The 18,764-nt window shown below is 44.4% G+C and overlaps 2 protein-coding genes across 2 annotated transcripts in view; one reads left to right on the top strand and one right to left on the bottom strand.

Moving 5' to 3' along the window:
• Window positions 1-5,659, top strand: part of LOC145349488 (uncharacterized) — a 63,995-nt gene extending 58,336 nt beyond the window's left edge. The window contains exons 20-21 of the mRNA XM_080198023.1: window positions 3,331-3,434; window positions 5,003-5,659. Coding sequence (XP_080054149.1) covers window positions 3,331-3,434; window positions 5,003-5,103 — 205 coding nt within the window. The 3' untranslated portion in view covers window positions 5,104-5,659. The remainder of the gene's footprint in view (window positions 1-3,330; window positions 3,435-5,002) is intronic.
• Window positions 5,660-12,183: 6,524 nt separating this feature from the next.
• Window positions 12,184-18,764, bottom strand: part of LOC145349489 (matrilysin-like) — a 35,031-nt gene continuing 28,450 nt past the window's right edge. Inside the window, exons 5-6 of the mRNA XM_080198024.1 lie at window positions 14,791-14,952; window positions 12,184-12,602 (exon numbers count right to left, since the gene is read on the bottom strand). Coding sequence (XP_080054150.1) covers window positions 12,184-12,602; window positions 14,791-14,952 — 581 coding nt within the window. The remainder of the gene's footprint in view (window positions 12,603-14,790; window positions 14,953-18,764) is intronic.

The following is an 18,764-nucleotide window of genomic DNA, read 5'->3' on the forward strand; positions in this document are numbered from 1 at the left end:
GATTAATAGTCCAGCAATTTTACCACTGGACCAATGCCTCCCCAATAAATTCAAGGAGATAAAACAAGAAGAGAGAAAAAACTGTGAGTACTGTGGAGAGGGAACAGAGTTAACGGCCCATATTGGAAAGCGGCTAATGTTACGCCGTTGTTTAAGAAGGGTGCCAGGCAAAAGGCGGGGAATTATAGGCCGGTTAGTTTAACGTCTGTTGTAGGTAAAATGTTAGAATCCGTCATCAAGGAGGAAATAGTGAGGCATCTTGAGGGGAATTGCTTGATAGAGCAGACGCAGCACGGTTTCGTTAAGGGGAAGTCGTGTCTGACAAATTTATTGGAGTTCTATGAGGATGTGTCTAGGGCGGTGGATAGAGGAGAGCCGGTGGATGTGGTCTTTCTTGATTTTCAGAAGGTGTTTGACAAGGTACCTCACAAGAGGTTATTGCAGAAGGTAAGGGGGTATGGAGTTGGGGGTAGGGTGTTAGCGTGGATAGAGGATTGGTTGTCAAATAGGAGGCAGAGAGTGGGGGTTAATGGGTGCTATTCGGATTGGCGGTTGGTGACTAGTGGAGTGCCCCAGGGGTCGGTGCTGGGGCCTCAGCTATTTACCATTTATATAGATGATCTGGAGGAGGGAACCGAGTGTATGGTGTCGAAATTTGCTGATGACACCAAGATTGGTGAAACGGCAAATTGCGAGGAGGGTGTGGAGAGTCTGCAGAAAGATCTAGCTAGGCTGGGCGAATGGGCCAGGAAATGGCAAATGGAATTTAATGTTGGCAAGTGTGAGGTGGTCCACTTTGGTAGGAATAATGATAGGAAGGACTATTACTTACGGGGTGAAAAACTGCAGCAGGCGACGGTGCAGAGGGACCTCGGGGTCCTTGTGCATGAGTCGCAAAAACCCAGCCTGCAGGTGCAGCAGGTGGTCAGGAAGGCTAATGGGATGCTGGCCTTCATAGCGAGGGGGATTGAATATGAAAGTAGGGAGGTCTTGCTGCGGCTGTATAGGGCATTGGTGAGGCCGCAGCTGGAGTACTGTGTGCAGTTTTGGTCGCCGTACTTACGCAAGGATATTTTGGCCTTGGAGGGAGTGCAGAGGAGGTTTACTGGGCTGATACCGGAGTTGAGGGGGTTGAGCTATGAGGAGAGGCTGAATAAATTAGGCTTGTACTCGTTAGAGTTTAGAAGAATGAGGGGAGATCTCATTGAGACGTATAAGATGATGAATGGGATGGATAGGATAGAGGTGGAGAGGCTCTTCCCGCTCAGAAAGGACAGTAGGACTAGGGGGCACAGCCTCAAGATAAAGGGGGGGGTGGTTTAAAATGGAGTTGAGGAGGAACTTCCTCACTCAAAGGGTGGTGAATCTCTGGAATTCTCTGCCCGTTGAGGTGGTGGAGGCTACCTCGCTAAATATTTTTAAGACGCGGGTTGATGGGTTTTTGATAAGAGAGGGGATTAAGGGTTATGGGGAGAAAGCGGGAATGTGGAACTGAGACACGACAGATCAGCCATGATCTTATTGAATGGCGGGGCAGGCTCAAAGGGCTAGATGGCCTACTCCTGCTCCTATTTCTTATGTTCTTATGTTCTCCATCCTTCGTCTCAGCTGAGATTTTCTGGTGCCACTCAGACTGAATGGGGTTTTGGATGGAACATCAAATTTTCCATTCTCACTCATAACAGTCCCTGCCCGGGCGAGACCAGATAATCCCATCCAATATTTCAGGTTGATGACTTTTCATCGGGACTGGCAGTAGCTGGAGCTGTAATAGGTTTTGAATAAGGTGTGGTTGTGAAAAGGGAGGAAAGTTCTTATGATAAAAGTCTGTGGTTTGACAGGAGAGATTGAATGACAGAAGAGTTAGTCTTCCAAGAACAAAGAGAATGGTGACGGGAGAAAGAAAAGAAACAAATAAATAAAAGCTGTGGCTAGAGCAGGTGCTGCTAACTGAAAGAGAAAATAAGAGAATAGCTGAAAGATACAAATAACAGGAAATAAAATGGTATAAGGCTGAAACTATTGAATTCAATGTGTACTTATCTGGATTAATTCAGCCTTCACAAGTCCTTGGAATGCCATTATGAATACATATATCCGTTTGTGTGCACATGTGCAAAGTAGAGCAAATATTATTGTTTTGCTTTCTTTATTTATTCATGGGATGTGAGCATCGCTGGCTGGGCCCACGTTCATTGCCCCTCCCTAACTGCCCTTAAACTGAATGGCTTACCAGGCCATTTCAGAGGGCATTTAAGAGTCAACCACATTGCTGGAGTCACATGTAGGTCAGAACAGGTAAGAATGGCAGATTTCCTTCCTTAAAGGACATCAGTGAACCAGATGGGTTGTTCCAACAATCAACAATGGCCGATATGATCACATTGGACTTTTTAGCTCCAGATTGTTAATAAATTCAAGATTCACCTTCTGCAGTGGTGGGATTTGAGCCCGGATCCCCAGGGCATTACCCTGGGTTTCTAGATTATTAGCTTAGTGACGATACCACTATGTCACCTCATCCCTAAAACAATGGGATACACATACTGCCACCTGCCTGAACTACAGGGAGCCAATGTTATGAAGAGTCATGGATGCATCCCTTAAAGAGTGGAAATTCCACCTTGTTGAAGATATGGCAGAAATCTTGAGATAGTGGAAAACACCAGCATTGGATTTACTGTTTTACACTACCATTTAAAAAACAGCAAAGACAGGTTCAGTGATCCCAACCTCCCAGTGGAGAGTTACACTCAAAAAGAGATGGGCTGCAAATATATCATAATGGCCAAGATAATTCTAAGATTTTGCTCCTTCAGATCATTGCAAGGTAGTATGAAAGGTGAAGTAGGGTCAAAACCAATAAACATTGTTGTAATAGTTGGAATGGAAATTCAAATAAATAAAGCATTATTCCTGTATTAAATTTGAACTCAGAAATTCTACAACTTGTGTGTAGATTAGGCTGATTGGCCATGTTAAATTGCCCCTTAATGTCAGGGGTACAAGCAGGTTATGTACATGGGGTTATGGAGATAAGGCCTGGGTGGAATTGTTGTCGGTACAGGCTTGATGGGCCAAATGGCTTCCTTCTGCACTGTAGCGATTCAATGAATAGAATAGACAAACATATAGAACAAACTTGTTTGGTATTAATTGTAAAATGGAATGTTATTGCATTTTGAAATGAGTAAGTTTCAGTTCTAAAGCATTCTCAAGGATAGGTCCTCAAATAATAGATAATGTGCAATATTATTTATCCATTTAGTGGTATTGCAAGGTGTGCTATGAGCCAGTTTAACTAAAGGTGTTTTATTTTTTGCTGTTCAGTTACAATGAAGAAATGAAGACTATGGACTACGGCTACCCAAAATGGATAAGTGGTAACTGGCCAGGAATCAATAACAAAATAGATGCTGCCTTACACAAGGATGGTAAGTGCATCTGTTGGGCGTCATCTTACCAGAATTTGGCAGAGTGTTGGTTCCAGTGACGATAAACAATGGGCGCGTTTTTACGGCCTCGCTCGAGTGAGTCCAGAAATTCCAGCCTGAGGTCAATGGACATTTCTGTTGTCTGCCCCTCACCCACTCTGATTCTGTCACATGCGGGGTGGGTGGTAGAATTCCCAGGAATGTCTGGTTTGGTTTTTCTCTCCAGATTTTACCACACACTTGTCACCACTGGGTGAGTTTCATGCTGTGATGAAGGGGGGCTGGGACTAAACACATCAGCAAAGCCCAGCTGAAGTGAGATCAGGACATGAACGATTCTTCCCTCTAGCCCATCTCAGAGGTCTCAGGGACTCCTGCAAACCCTCCACTATGATCAATGTTGGCATTTCCCATCCCTGTATCAGAGCTGCACCCACCCTGCCCTGATTGAAATTGGCATTTCTCCACTCCCCATTCCTAATTGGAGTTGAATTCAGCCCTCCCACCTCCTGATTGGTGTTGGCATCTCTTCCTGCTTCCTGTTCCCTTAACAAGTCAGTGCCAGCACACCTCCTTCCCTCTGAGCATTGGAAACCTTGTCCCCCCACCTCCCTACCCCAACACCCCAACCACACAGTGAGTGCCAGCAACAACCCTACCTCCACCTCCAAATGGCCATTGCTGGATCTCCAGATCCTATGTCGCTCTGGGCCATCACCACATACAAGTGAATCCCCCCCATGAGACTCCCATTGGGGTCCACCACAGGATGTCAACTTGCTGGTACCAACCTTACAGTGCCAACCACTGCTTGGCAATGTTCCTCTGCCCCAAGGACCATACTCGCCTTTACACCCACAGGGGGACCCCATGACAGGTTCACGCCTAGGCGAACCTGTTGTAAACCTTGCCGAAGTGACGTCATGTTAATGCAGTGTGAATGTATGGCAAGAGGTCAATATATGAGAGGATTAATAATATGTAAATCCATGGAAATATACTTAAATCAGGTTCACACCCATTGATTACATCGCCAGCGAGGATGGTGAAAGTTGCAATCTCACTGGCCAAATCCATGACTTCTGGGTTTCGCTGCATCTCAAGCCCCTGTCAGCAATTTCATGGACTGTGAGAGTGGCATCAAGTTCCCAGCCAAAGTAGCAAGAGTTTCTTCAAACTTAAAATGGACAACAAGATACCCTTCACTTGTCAGGTTAAATTCTGCTGCATGACTCAGAGTTCTGTGTAATTTAGAATCACAGAATTCATACAGCACAGAAGAAGGTCATTCAGCCTATCGAGTCTACAGTGGCAACAATCCCAACCAGGCCCTATCCTTGTAACCCCAAGTTAACTCCGCTAATCCCCCTAACCTACACATCTTGAGATGCTAAGGGGCAACTTATCATGGCCAAGTCACCCAACCTGCACACCTTAATTTGATCAACTTATGGTAGGATAATCATGTTGAGGGTTGATGAAGTACAGATGATTGCAGATTGGATTACATAACCAATTCTATTCTCATTCCAAATTTATTCAAGCATTGCTTTTCTGTTTTCTCCTAGAATTATTTTACTTCTTCAGTGGGCCACGACTGTATGAGTATGACAGCTGGAAAAAAGAAATAGTTCGCACATCAAATTCTAACAGCTGGCTGGGATGTTAACTATTGGAATTCTGACCCACTATATAATGCATATTTTAAACTGAAGTCCAAATTTCTATGGCAAGACCTTGAGAAGAAGAGAGCACTGGATTTGAATTAATTAAGACCATGAGACGTCGGAGCAGAATTAGGCCACTCAGCCCATCGAGTCTGCTCCACCATTCAATCATGGTTGATATCTTTCACCTCCCTCTCCTCTTGCCTTTTCTCCATAACCTCTGATTCACTTATTAATCAAGAACCTATCTATCTCTGTCTTAAAGACACTCAATGACCTGACCTCCACAGCCTTGTGCAGAAAAGAGTTTCACAGATTCACTACTCTCTGGCTGAAGAAATTCCTCCTCCTCTCTGTTTTAGAGGATCGTCCCTTTAGCCTGATGTTGCGTCCTCTGGATCTAGTTTTTCCGACTAGTGAAAACATCCTCTCCACGTCCATTCTATCCAGGAAATTAAATAATCCAATTAAATAAAATCTGGATGCGACAAACTCATTTATTGCACTGTACCTTTTGGCAAAATAATCAATAATAAACACATTAGAATGTGAAATGGCCTTTCAGTCCATTGAGGTTGTTTCTTTCACAGATCACTGATGTATTGTTAGATTTCAACACATGTAATTACAGCAAAAATACCACCAGAGACTTTGTTCATCATTGAGTCCATCTCTCTGAACAATGCCTTTTGGTTGAGATTATACTTTTCAACTATTTCCTTCTCCTATTAACAAAATCATTTCCTATATTGTCAATTCTGTGACCTGGAATTCAATTGCACCCAAAACCAGACTAGTGGAATGTGGCGAATGGCTCTGCATGGGGGCCCAGCTAGTTACAATCCAAATAAATGACTTAGATGAAGAGACAGAGAGTAAAGCATCTAGGTTTGCTGATGCTGTCAAGCTAGATGGGAATCTCAGCTGAGAGGTTGCAAAGAGATATCGGCAGGTTGGCTGAATAGGCAACATGGCGGCAGTTGGAGCATGTTGTGAGGAGGTTTGAGGTCAGTCACTTTAGTAGTACAGTAAGAAGTCTCACAACACCAGGTTAAAGACCAACACTTCTTACTGTGCCCACCGCAGTCCAACGCCAACATCTCCAAATCATGACTTTGGTAGTGAGAATGAAAAAGCTGATATCTTTTAAATGGCATGAAACTGGTAAATGTTGATGTTTGGTGGGACTTGGATGCACGCTTACAAGGAACAGGGTAAATTAGCAAGCAGGTACAACAATCAATCAGGAAAGCAAATAGCATTTTGGTCGAGTACAAAGGCTAAGAATAAAAGCCCAAAGCTCCTGAGACCCAGGGTAGTGAAATCTGGCCTGAAGTTGGTGCAGCATATCAGAACCCTTTGGAAGGCCAAGTGCTGGAATTGCTTGGGATGTTTAAACGTCTAACAGGGTGATCTAGGTAATTTTCTCTGAAGTTGAGGTCAGGGTAGGAGCCTTAGGCGAGATACGCTGAATTTACCTGCAAAGTGACCTTGGAAATGTCATGTTGGTTAATATTTAAAGTAACTCAGTGATTGGCAAGTGTAACTGCACTGAGGCCCCCAATCACATTCCCCAACCTGATCCAGCTGCCTATCCTATCTGATCCGATTACACCCTCAAGAACCATTTATCTGCGTTAAAAAATGGTGAGAGTGATGATTCCACTGGAAGTGCAGCCAGATCCAGGTTCACAGCACTGTGGGTAGCTCAGCAGCACGAGAGGGGGAGGAGTAAGAGTGGATGAGCAATAGTGGTAGACACTCGATGGTGAAGTCTGCTGATAGGCATTCCTGTGGGCACAGATGCGGCTCTAGACTGGTGTGTTGCCTCCCAATGCCAGATGTCACTGCAGGCTATTCAAAAGGGAGAGGGTGAATACTCGGAACTTGTGGTTCACATTGCTACCAATGTCACTGGTAGAAAAAGAGATGAGATCCAGCAACAAGAATTTGGGGAGCCCGGTCGCAGATTGAAAAGTAGGACATCAAAGATTGTAATCTCGGGATGATTCCTAGTGTCATGTGTTATAGGTGTGGGAATAGGAGGATAGAGCAGGTAAAGAGGAGGTGGTGTCACAATATAGATCAAGGAGTCAATTCCTGCAGTGAAGATGGATATGATGTTAGCTTCTCAGCCGAGGCCAAATGAATTGAGCTTAGAAACAAAAAGAGGGCAATCGCATTGCTGGGGGCATGTTATAGGCCTCCAAACAGTCAGAGAGTGATAGAAGAGCCGATACATAGCAAATCACTGGGAAGTGTAAAAAAAAACAAGTGAATATTAGTAGGAAATTTCAACATCCCCAATATTATTTGTGAGGCTTAGAGGGGATGGGATTCTTAAAGTACATCCAGAAGAGCTTTCTGAGTCAGAACAGGGGAAGTCCTGCAGGACACGGGCTGGTACTGGACGTATGTGTAGGGAATTAAGCCGGATAGGAGGTGAAAGTGTCACTGAGGGCGGGCATTACAGTTGTGACCGTAACTCATTAAGATTTAAGGTCAGCATGGAAAACGAAAAATGCGAACAGGAAATAAAGGTTTGGAATTGCGATATAAAAGTGGGAATCATTCAAAAAGGAAGAAAAGAGAGTACAGCGCCAACATGTTCCCGTAAAGGTAAAGGGTGAAACCAGAAAACCCTGGATGACAAGGGATACAGGATTGGGTAAGGAAAACAAACAGGGAAATACAGGAGGAGTCAAAACAATGGAAGTTCTACAAGTGTTGGAATAACTTCAAAAGTGACCTCTTATGGCTTTAAGTTAAGATGGGCTTATTACCAAAAATATATATTTATGTACAAGCATTGGTCTAACAGAATTGCAATACACAGTTACTCTGTCCTGCTCCCTGGTTCCAACCTAGTTTTCTCCCTGAACCAAAACGCATGGCCTAGCACCTGATTGTTTCGGCTTCCCATACCGTCCATGAGCCATAGGATCTGGCTCAATCACATGGCCCTTAGGGATTTCCCCTTAAAGGGGCCACGGTACCACACCCCTTCCCCCTAACTCCTTAGTTCACTTACGAATGAAACAAAAAGAACATCATTAAACACAGGCATTACAACTCAACAAGGCATGAGGGACGCCTCAGAAAAACTCATCAAAAGTTGAGTCTGTCAGGAGACTTCCAGACCTCCGGAGGATCATCTCAATTCGGTACTACGATCTTCAGTGAGAAAGGCAGCGGGCTATCGCAAAAGTTAAACTCATCAATCAGTGGTAAAGATCCTCTTCAGATGGTACAGCCCCTCAGTTTCAGAAACCGCTGGATGGCCCGACTCCACATTTATAACAGGGATCCCTGTGTCAGCAACTGCTGAACACAAGTCAACTGCAGGAGACGTCACGGGGGCACGGGGTAGCACGGTAGCGCAGTGGTTAGCACTGCTGCCTCACAGCGCCAGGGACCCGGGTTCAATTCCATCCTCGAGTCACTCTCTGTGTGGAGTTTGCACGTTCTCCCCGTGTCTGCGTGGGTTTGCTCTGGGTGCTCCTGTTTCCTCCCGGAATCCAAGATGTGCGGGTTAGGTTGATTAACCATGCTTAATTGACCCTTGGTGGTAGGGAGGTTAGCAGGGTAAATATGTGGGGGGTATGGGAATAGGGCTTGGGTAGGATTGTGGGCAGTGCAGACTTGACAGGCCAAATAGCCTCCTTCTGCACTGTAGGGATTTCTATGAGATACAAGATGATATTTTGCATCAGACCCAACTCTCTCCCCCAGATGTTCCACTTATTTTTTTTACAAAACAGCCTTGCACTTCTGTAATGTAGGAGACTGGTCCCATTCTTCCCATACTCACACTAATAATTTGATTGGATCAATGTGCACAAGCAGTGACAATGAGTGTAAAGCCTGCTTAACTTTGGCAAACACTTCATTTTGTGTTTCTCTCCATTTCCAATGCTCATGCTTCTTCAAAAGCTGGTGAAGTGGGACTCAGATTGTAGACACATTTTGTCAGAATCTACTGTAATAATTCACCATTCCCAGGAATGATTTTAATTCTGACACATTATTAGTCTGTAGTACTTCATTTATGACTTTAACCTTGTTCTCCAAAGGATGTAAGCCTTTAGTGAATACCCTGAAACGCAAGTACAAAACTTCATCCGCCTGGAAAGTGCATTTCACTGGATTCAAATGGATGTCCACTTCTTTAAATCTTCTCAAAATTTCCTCCAAGTTTGAGCTGCAGGTCCCAGAGGATGCTCCAGTAATCAGGATGTCATCCAGACAGACCATTACGTTAGGAATATCTTGTTATAAACTTTCCATAGTAGGTTGGAATATGGCACAGGCTGAAAAGACTCCAAAAGGTAAATGTGTGTACTGGTATAGTCAGTCCATTGTGGGTGTTGATAGTAACCGACCTCTGGGGATCTTCATCCAACTCCTATTGCTGGTATATGTGACTGAGATCTAGCTTGGTGTACTTCAGGCCCCCTGATAATTTTGTGTAAGAATTGTCAATTCTAGGAATAGGGTAGGTGTCTATCTGAGCTCTGGATTAATAGTTTATAATTCCCACATATTCCTACAGTACGACCCGGCTTGAGGGTAGGGACTATGGGTGCAGCCCATTCAGGGAATTGTACAGATTTTACAACATCTTCCAATCTTCCTAGCTCCAATTCTACCTTATGATGGAGTCCATAAAGCATTGGGCAGAACTGATAAAATGTTGGCGTTGCCTCGAGATTCAGATACATTTTGGCTTTAATCCCTTTTATTCATCCCAGTTCCTTTCCAAAAACCTCTGAGTATTTATATAGTAACCTCCATCCCGTAAGTTTAATATTTCTAACCAATCTAATTTTATCTGGTTCAATCAATCCTGACCCATTAGGCAAGATCTGTGACCCTCAATTACCAGAACTGTAGTTGAGCTGTTTGGTTTCTGCAGAATACTGTAACTGACCCGACTGTCTTCAGCATCTCTTCTGTATATGTGGACAATATGGCTCCTGGCTCACTCAATCTCCACGGTTGAAGGCCTTTTTGAAGGTAATGAAATGTCTGTTCCCCTTGACTGTGGCCATGCCTCCTAGATCAACTTCCATTTTAAGAGATCTGTCGTTTACCTTCAAGGTTGTATCTATAGGATGCACCTTATTGAGCTGGGCCTGTTTAAGTTATACAACTTGGATCCCTTGTTGGGCTCCTTATCCAGTTTTTTTTTAACAGAGTTAAACTAACCGTTGTTATTTTTCTGCATGTTCTGTCCTGACTGCTTCATTTGGCACCACACTTGTAAATGACCCTTCCGGTAGAACTTTACTGGCACATCTGCCCAAGTTTCGCCGATCCCGCCCGAGGCCAATGGAGAATGCCGTTCTCCGAGCCGAGCCCGCCCCTGGAATCGGGGCTGGCATGCCGGTAAAATTCCGGCCTTCCTTTCACATTGGTAACATATCTAATTTCTGCACCAGCAAGTTTCTTGAGAGTGCTCTTCTCATCAAAAACAAGGTTCCACCTCCAGTGCTGTACTCCCCTTCTTGGAATCTGCTACACCTCACTTGGGCTGTTCCTCACAGCAATTGTTGCCTGCCATAAATGGTTCACCTTGCAATTCACTTACTTCCTGCTCAGCACATTCAGTCATCTCCACAGCTTTTTCTGAAAAGATCTTAGTCTCAGCTAGTAACTACTTACGCATTACAAGGCTGTTTATTCTACAGATCAAATAGTCTCTTAACATCTCAGTTAGCACTGACCTGAACTTGCAATGCTCTGCTAATCCTCTCCATCTGATCATGAAGCCCAAAACAGTCTCCCTGGATTGCAGAATGAAATTTATATTGAACATGACGATTGAAGGTCGGGGTTAAAATTATTTTTGATCAATTCAATTATCTGGAGCACCAGGCTGTGTTAGACCCCTCACTAGGCTGTACATTTGTGTGCCACAGGCCATAAGCAGTATCACTTTTCATTTTACCTCTACTGTGATCTCATTTGCAATAAAGAAATATCACAGTCATAGAATAGAGTGCCTACAGTGCAGAAGGAGGTCATTCAGCCCATCATGTCTGCACTGATCACAATGCCAGCCAAGCCCTATTCCCGTAACCCCGCTTATTATTTGCCCTAGCCAATCCCCTTGACACTAGGGTCGATTTAGCATGGCCAATCAACCTAACCTGCACATCTTGGACTGAGGAGGAAACCGGGGCACCCGGAGGAAACCCATGCAGACACAGGGAGAATGTGCAAACTTCATACCGGCAGTCACTCAATGCCAGAATTGAACCCAGGTCCCTGGGCTGTGAGGCATCAGTGCTAACTACCATGCCACCATGCTTCCCCTTTTTTAGTCTTTCGATATTCTGCCTCCAGTTTTCTAGTTCTGGGTTGAATGAGACAATCTTTCTAATTAAAAGCATTTTTATGTGGTGTATGTATGTTGCTTCTTCATAGCTTCTATGCTCACTCTCCTCCCCCTTTAATTGCACACTGCAATCTCCCAATGACTAACAAAAGATTTTCTTCATTGTCAGTGTAATAATTTTGAAGACAAGTCATTGTGACTTAAAGTGAAGAAGGATTTTTTACCAATAACATTCATATACAAGCAATGGTCTAACAGAATTGCAATATGCATCTATAGTCCTCTGCTCCCCGTCTCCAACTGAAGTGCCTCCACAATCCAGGATACGTGCTCTTACACTCGCTCTGCACTGTGTCTCCTTGGATCTGGCCTGATCACGACATCGCTGGGATTTGCCCCTTAAAGGGATCATACTAGCATAGGAGTACAGTGCTAACCACTGTGCCCAACTTTGCTGAATGTTAAGGGTTAACTGATGGGGCAGTAACTGGCCAGGTAAGATTTTGGTGGACAGTTCAAACCTGGGCAATTTTCCTTAATGGGGTCAGAAGTTAAAGATAGGGACTCCTCTATACACTCAATCGCGTTGTCGCCTCTGGTGTGTCTGTCCTGCAGATAGGACAGGACAAGCCCAGCAATGGTGGGAATGGTTGGGAGGGTTACTAAAAAAATAAATTTGGAGAGCAATAAGGGGGCATGAAAAAGCACTGGTGGACAAGATAAAGGAACATCCCAAGATGGTTTATATGTTTATTAAGGGAAAGAGGATAACCAAGGAAACGATATGGTCCATTAGGGACCAAAGTGGTAATCTGTGCGTAGAGCTGGAAGACGTAGTCAGGCTTGGGGCTTGTGTCAAAGTCTGGTTCAGAGCTTGTGTCGAGGTCTGTTTTGGAGTTTGTGTTGAAGTCCAGTTTGGAGTTTGTGTGAAAGTCTGGCTTGGAGCTGGTATTGAAGTCTGGCTTGGAGTTGACGTTGAAGTCTGGCTTGGAGTTGACGTTGAAGACTGGCTTGGAGTTGACGTTGAAGACTGGCTTGGAGTTGACGTTGAAGACTGGCTTGGAGTTGACGTTGAAGTCTGGCTTGGAGCTGGTATTGAAGTCTGGCTTGGAGTTGACGTTGAAGTCTGGCTTGGAGTTTGTGTTGTGTCAGCTGCAGCTCCTAAATTGAAAGGAACAAGATTTGAAATGATGTGAAATGAAAGGAAATTGTGAGACTGTAAATATAGTAATTTGAAAGAAAGGCCTAATAGCGCTTAAAATTTGTTTTCATCCTTTATGAGTCTCAGCCAGCTCCGCTTTTCAGCTAATGCCCAGTCTCCTCCGATCACCATTGCTGGGTTTGTCCTGTCCTATCTGCAGAACAGACACACCAGAGGTGACAACGCAATTGTGTGTATAACAGGAGTAAGCTCTATCTTTGACTTCTGACCCCCTTAAGGAAAATTGCCCAGGTTTGAACCAAAATCTTACCTGGCCAATCACTGCCCCATCAGTCAACTCTTAGCATTCAGCAAAGTTGGGCACAGTGGTTAGCACTGCTGCCTCATAGCGCCAGAGACCCGGGTTCAATTCCAGCCTTGGGTCACTGTCTGTGTGGAGTTTGCGCAATTTCCCCGTGTCTACATGTGTTTCCTCTGGGTGCTCCAGTTTCCTCCCACAGTTCAAAGATGTGTGGGGTTAGGTTGATTGGGCATGCTTAATTCTCCCGAGTGTTGGGGCATTAGCAGAGTAATCATGAAGGGTTATGGTAGTGGGGCCTGGGTGGGATTGTGGTTGGTGTGGACTCAGTGGGCCAAATGGCCTCCTTCTGCGCTGTAGGGACTCTATGATTCTATGAAATTAATGGGAAGGGAAAGAGGATTTTGCTATCAAGTAATACTTACTCACCACAAACCTGCTCATTGCCCCTGAGTTTGATTCTCACCAGGACTGTTTGTTCCAAACCTCATTACAACCTTGGAACAGATATGGGCAAAAGAACTGAATTCCAGAGGCCTGGCGAGTGTGACTACTCTTGAGAGCAATTGACACAGTGCGGTTGCTTATTCAATCATCTTCCCTCTGTTTTATGCTGAGAAATGGGGGTACTTCTGATGATTACACAGTGTTTAGTTCAGTTCTAACCCGTGAAATAATCATCAGTGACATGTAGCAAGATTTGGCAACATTTAATCTTGGGCTTCTAAATGGCAAGCAATATTCGTGCCACATTTGTTTTAGATTCTGAGCATCTTGAACAAGAGATAGTTAAACCATCCCTTGACATCCAACAGTTTTGGTATCAGTAACCTCCCCACAAATACCCCTGGGGAGGAGAGTTCAGCATTGACCAGGAATTGAATGGAACCAGTGTAAGATGCAAAAGCAGTTACAAGAGTCTATCAAAGGCTGGGAAGTCCACAGTGAGTAACTTGTCTCCTAACTCTCCAAAGGCTGCCCACCTTCCACTGCACGCATGTCAGGAGTATGAAGGAATACATGGTTATGATGGGCCAAATAGTCACTTGTCATGCTACAACCATTGTAAAATCCTATATCAAATCACTTGAAATTTCCACAAGAATGTCTCCAGATGACCTATATGATTTAGCTGGAAGATCAGCAGAAACCCCACAGAGATGACATTGAGCAATGTTTGCCCACAAAAACAAAGTGTCGAAATATTGGAGAATGAGCCCAACTTCAGGCGGCGTGGGCTTGTTGGGCCGAAGGGCCTGTTTCCCGTACTGTGTTGTTCTTTGTTCTTTGTTCTCAGGCACTGGTTCACAAAGGCACCTTGATCTCATAGTGAACTGGGAGACACGTCCCACTCCCATAGACATTGGGACTCCAACTCCCCACCCCCCACAATTGGTGGCATCTTCTCTACCACAGCCCCTCCCCTTAACTCAAGTTGTCTGCATTGGGGCATCAGAATCGGCCCGATGGGTCACCTGCCTGGTGTGTACTTGCTTTGAGTGTACTTGCTGATCTAGTTTGGCTCCCAGTTAAGCAAGACTCAATTTCAAAACTGCCATCATAGGTTTCAAATTCCTTCATGGTCTTGCTTCTCCCCTCATAACATTCTCCACCTTACAAACCTTCAAAATAATTGTGCTCCAACTCTCTTCCTCAGGCATTCCAGTTTTTAATCCATTTACTACTGACTTCTGTGCTCTGGAATTCTCTGCTCAATCCACTCTGCATCAAAACCCCTTTTTCTCCATTCAGATGCAACATCAAAGCCTTGCTTTGCTCAAGCTTTTCGTCAGCTGCTGTTATTTCCTGAAGTGTTGAATTTTACTCGACAACTCCTGGTGAAGTGCTTGTGAAAATCTCCAAATCAATAAAAATCAACATTGTTGTACCGTATAAAGCCTGGATTCCATCAATATCATCCTCTGAAAGTTTAAAGCTTTCTTTTGGCACATATTGGTAATGGGGAAGCATCACAGAGCCGGGAACATCAGTGTGACCAAGTCCAAGAGAGTGGCCAAATTCGTGAGTTGCAACAATCAGCAAGTTGATTCCTGGAAAAACAATGTTCAAATATTTTGTTCAAACCTGTTTAAACTGAAGTGGATAAAGCATATTTATTCACAAATTTTAATTCTGTCAATCTTGTAAGTGGCTATTAAAATTGACTCTAAAGTCAAGGAAAAAAACAAATTTACAATGATCTTTCATCCAAATGTTTCAATTTTATATTGTTTCAGAGAAATCCAGGTTCAAATGGACCAGGAGATGGTCACAAGAATAAAAACAAGCAGGCATCGTATTACTCTACATCAGTAGAAGACACTGGCAACTCAATGATACACAATGAGGTAAACTTTTAGATCTAAAACATCCAATACAGAGTTGATTCATCTTAAATTTCCAGTTATCCACTGTGGGGATGCCAATCCGAGAACAGTCACATTGATCTGCAATGAATACAGGTGATCCATTGGAAATTATGCCACACATAAGCAGCATACAGAAATACATAGCCTCCATGGACCTCATCAAGCAATGCACCGATGCCATTTCTCACTGTCTCCCACTGGGAAAATTGCTGATCAAGGCATCTCACGTTATCATCACTTTCAGATTTAGAACCATAGAACCATAGAAAATTACAGCTCAGATCAGGCCTTTTGGCCCTTCTTGTCTGTACCAAACCATTTTTTGCCTAGTCCCACTGACCTGCACTTGAAACATATCCCTCCATACCCCTCTCATCCATGAACCCGTCCAAGTTTTTCTTAAATGTTAAAAGTGACCCCGCATTTGCCACTTTATCCGGCAGCTCATTCCACATTCCCACCACTCCCTGCGTGAAGAAGCCCCCCTCTAAAATTCCCTTTAAACTTTTCTCCTTTCACCCTTAACCCATGCCCCCTGATTTTTTTCTCCCCTAGCCCCAGTGGAAAAAGCCTGCTTGCATTCACTCTATCTATACCCATCAAAATCTTATACGCCTCTACCAAATCTCCCCTCACTCTTATACGCCCCAGGGAATAAAGTCCTAACCTATTCAATCTCTCTCTGTAACTCAGTTTCTCAAGTCCCAGCAGCATCCTTGAGAACCTTCCCTGCACTCTTTTTCAACCTTATTTACATCCTTCCTGTAACTAGGTGACCAAAACTGTACACAATACTCTAAATTCAGCCTCACCGATGCCTTATATAACCTTACCTTTATGTTCCAACTTTTATACTTAGTACTCCGATTTATAGACTAATGTACCAAAAGCACTCTTTATGACCCTATCCACCTGTGACGTCACTTTCAGGGAATTCTGTGCCTGTATTCCCAGGTCCCTCTGTTCAACTGCACTCTTCAGAGTCCTACCATTTAGCCTGTACGTTCTACTTTGGTTTGTCCTTCCAAAGTGCAATACTTCACACTTGCCTGCTTTAAATTCCATTTGCCATTTTTCAGCCCATTTTTCTAATTGGTCCAAGCCCCTCTGCAAGCTTTGAAAACGTTCCTCACTGTCCACTACACCTCCAATCTTTATATCATCAGCAAATTTGCTCATCCAATTTACCACATTATCATCCAGATCATTGATATAGATGACAAACAACAATGGACCCAACACCGATCCCTGTGACACACCACTAGCCACAGGCTTCCACTCAGAGAAGCAATCTTCCACAACCACTCTCTGGCTTCTTCCATTGAGCCAGTGTCTAATCCAATTTACTACCTCCCCATGTATACCTAGTGACTCAACCTTCCTAACTAACCTCCCATGAGGGACCTTGTCAAAGGCCTTGCTGAAATCCAGGCCTTCCCTTCATCCACTTTCCTGGTAACCTTCTCGAAAAACTCTAATAGATTTGTCAAACATGACCTACCACGCACAAAGCCATGTTGACTCTCCCTAGTAAGTCCCTGACTATCCAAATATTTGTAGATCCTATCCCTTATCACACCTTCCAATAACCTGCCAACATCAAACTTACTGGCCTATAATTTTCTGGATTTCTTTTGGAACCTTTTTAAACAACAGAACAACATGAGCCACTGTCCAATCATCCAGCATCTCATCCGTGAATATTGACGTTTTAAGTATGTCTGCCAGGGCCCCTGCAAGTTCAACACTAGCCTCCCTCAAGGTGCATGGTAATACCCTGTCCGGTCCTGGGGATTTATCCACTCTGATTTGCTTCGAGACAGCCAGCACCTCCTCCTCTTTAATCTGTAAAGGTCCCATGACCTGCCTACCTGTTTGCCCAATTTCCGTAGACTCCATGCCCGTTTCCTCAGTAAATACGGATGCAAAAAACCCATTTAGTATTTCCCCCATCTCTTTTGGTTCCATTCACAGTCTACCACTCTGGTCTTCAAGAGGACCAATTTTATCCTTCACTATCCTTTTGCTCCTAACATACCGATAGAAGTTCTCCGGATTTTCCTTCACTCTGTCTGCCAAAGCAACCTCATGTCTTCTTTTAGCCCTCCTGATTTCCCTCTTAAGTAGCTTCTTGCATTTTTTATACTCCTCGAGCATCTGATCTGTTCCTTGCTGCCTGTACATTTTATACAACTCTCTCTTCCTCTTAATCAGTGTTCCAATCTCCCTCGAGAACCAAGATTCCTTATTCCTATTTACTTTGCCTTTAATCCTGACAGGAACATACAAACTCTGCACTCTCAAAATTTCTCCTTTGAAGGCCTCACACTTTCCATTTACATCCTCACCAGAGAACAGCCTGTGCCAATCCACACTTCCCAGATCCCTTCTCATTTCATCAAATTTGGCCTTTTTTCAGTTCAGAGCTTCAACCCGAGGACCTGATCTATCCTTATCCATGTTCAGGTTGAAACTAATGGCATTCGGATTGGCGGTTGGTGACTAATGGAGTGCCCCAGGAGTCGGTGCGGGGGCCTCAGCTATTTACCATTTATATAGATGATCTGGAGGAGGGAACCGAGTGTATGGTGTCGAAATTTGCTGATGACACCAAGATTGGTGAAACGGCAAATTGTGCGGAGGGTGTGGAGAGTCTGCAGAAGGATCGAGATAGGCTGGGCGAATGGGCCAGGAACCGGCAAAAGGAATTTAATGTTGGCAAATGTGAAGTTGTCCACTTTGGTAGGAATAATGGTAGGAAGGACTATTACTTATGTGGCGAAAAACTGCAGCAGGCGACGGTGCAGAGGGACCTTGGGATCCTTGTGCATGAGTCGCAAAAACCCAGTCTGCAGGTGCAGCAGGTGGTCAGGAAGGCGAATGGGATGCTGGCCTTCATAGCGAGGGGGATTGAATATAAAAGTAGGGAGGTCTTGCTGCAGCTGTATAGGGCACTGGTGAGGCCACAGCTGGAGTATTGTGTGCAGTTTTAGTCGCCGCACTTACGCAAGGATATTTTGGCCTTGGAGGGAGTGCAGAGGAGGTTTACTAGGCTGATACTGGAGTTGAGGGGGTTGAACTATGAGGAGAGGCTGAATAAACTAGGCTTGTACTCGTTAGAATTTAGAAGAATGAGGGGAAATCCCATTGAGACATATAAGATGATGAATGGGATGGATAGGATAGAGGTGGAGAGGCTCTTGCCGCTCAGAAAGGACAGTAGGACTAGAGGGCATAGCCTCAAGAAAAAGGGTTTAGAACGGAGTTGAGGAGGAACTTCTTCACTCAAAGGGTGGTAAATCTCTGGAATTCTCCGCCCGTTGAAGTGGTGGAGGCCGCCTCGCTAAATATATTTAAGACGCGGGTTGATGGGTTTTTGATAGGCAAGGGGATTAAGGGTTATGGGGAGAGGGCGGGAATGTGGAACTGAAACGCGACAGATCAGCCATGATCTTATTGAATGGCAGGGCAGGCTTGAGGGGCCAGATGGCCTA

Source organism: Carcharhinus amblyrhynchos, chromosome 10 (genome assembly GCF_965287045.1).
Source record: "Carcharhinus amblyrhynchos chromosome 10, sCarAmb.v2.hapA, whole genome shotgun sequence".
Taxonomy (NCBI): domain Eukaryota; kingdom Metazoa; phylum Chordata; class Chondrichthyes; order Carcharhiniformes; family Carcharhinidae; genus Carcharhinus; species Carcharhinus amblyrhynchos.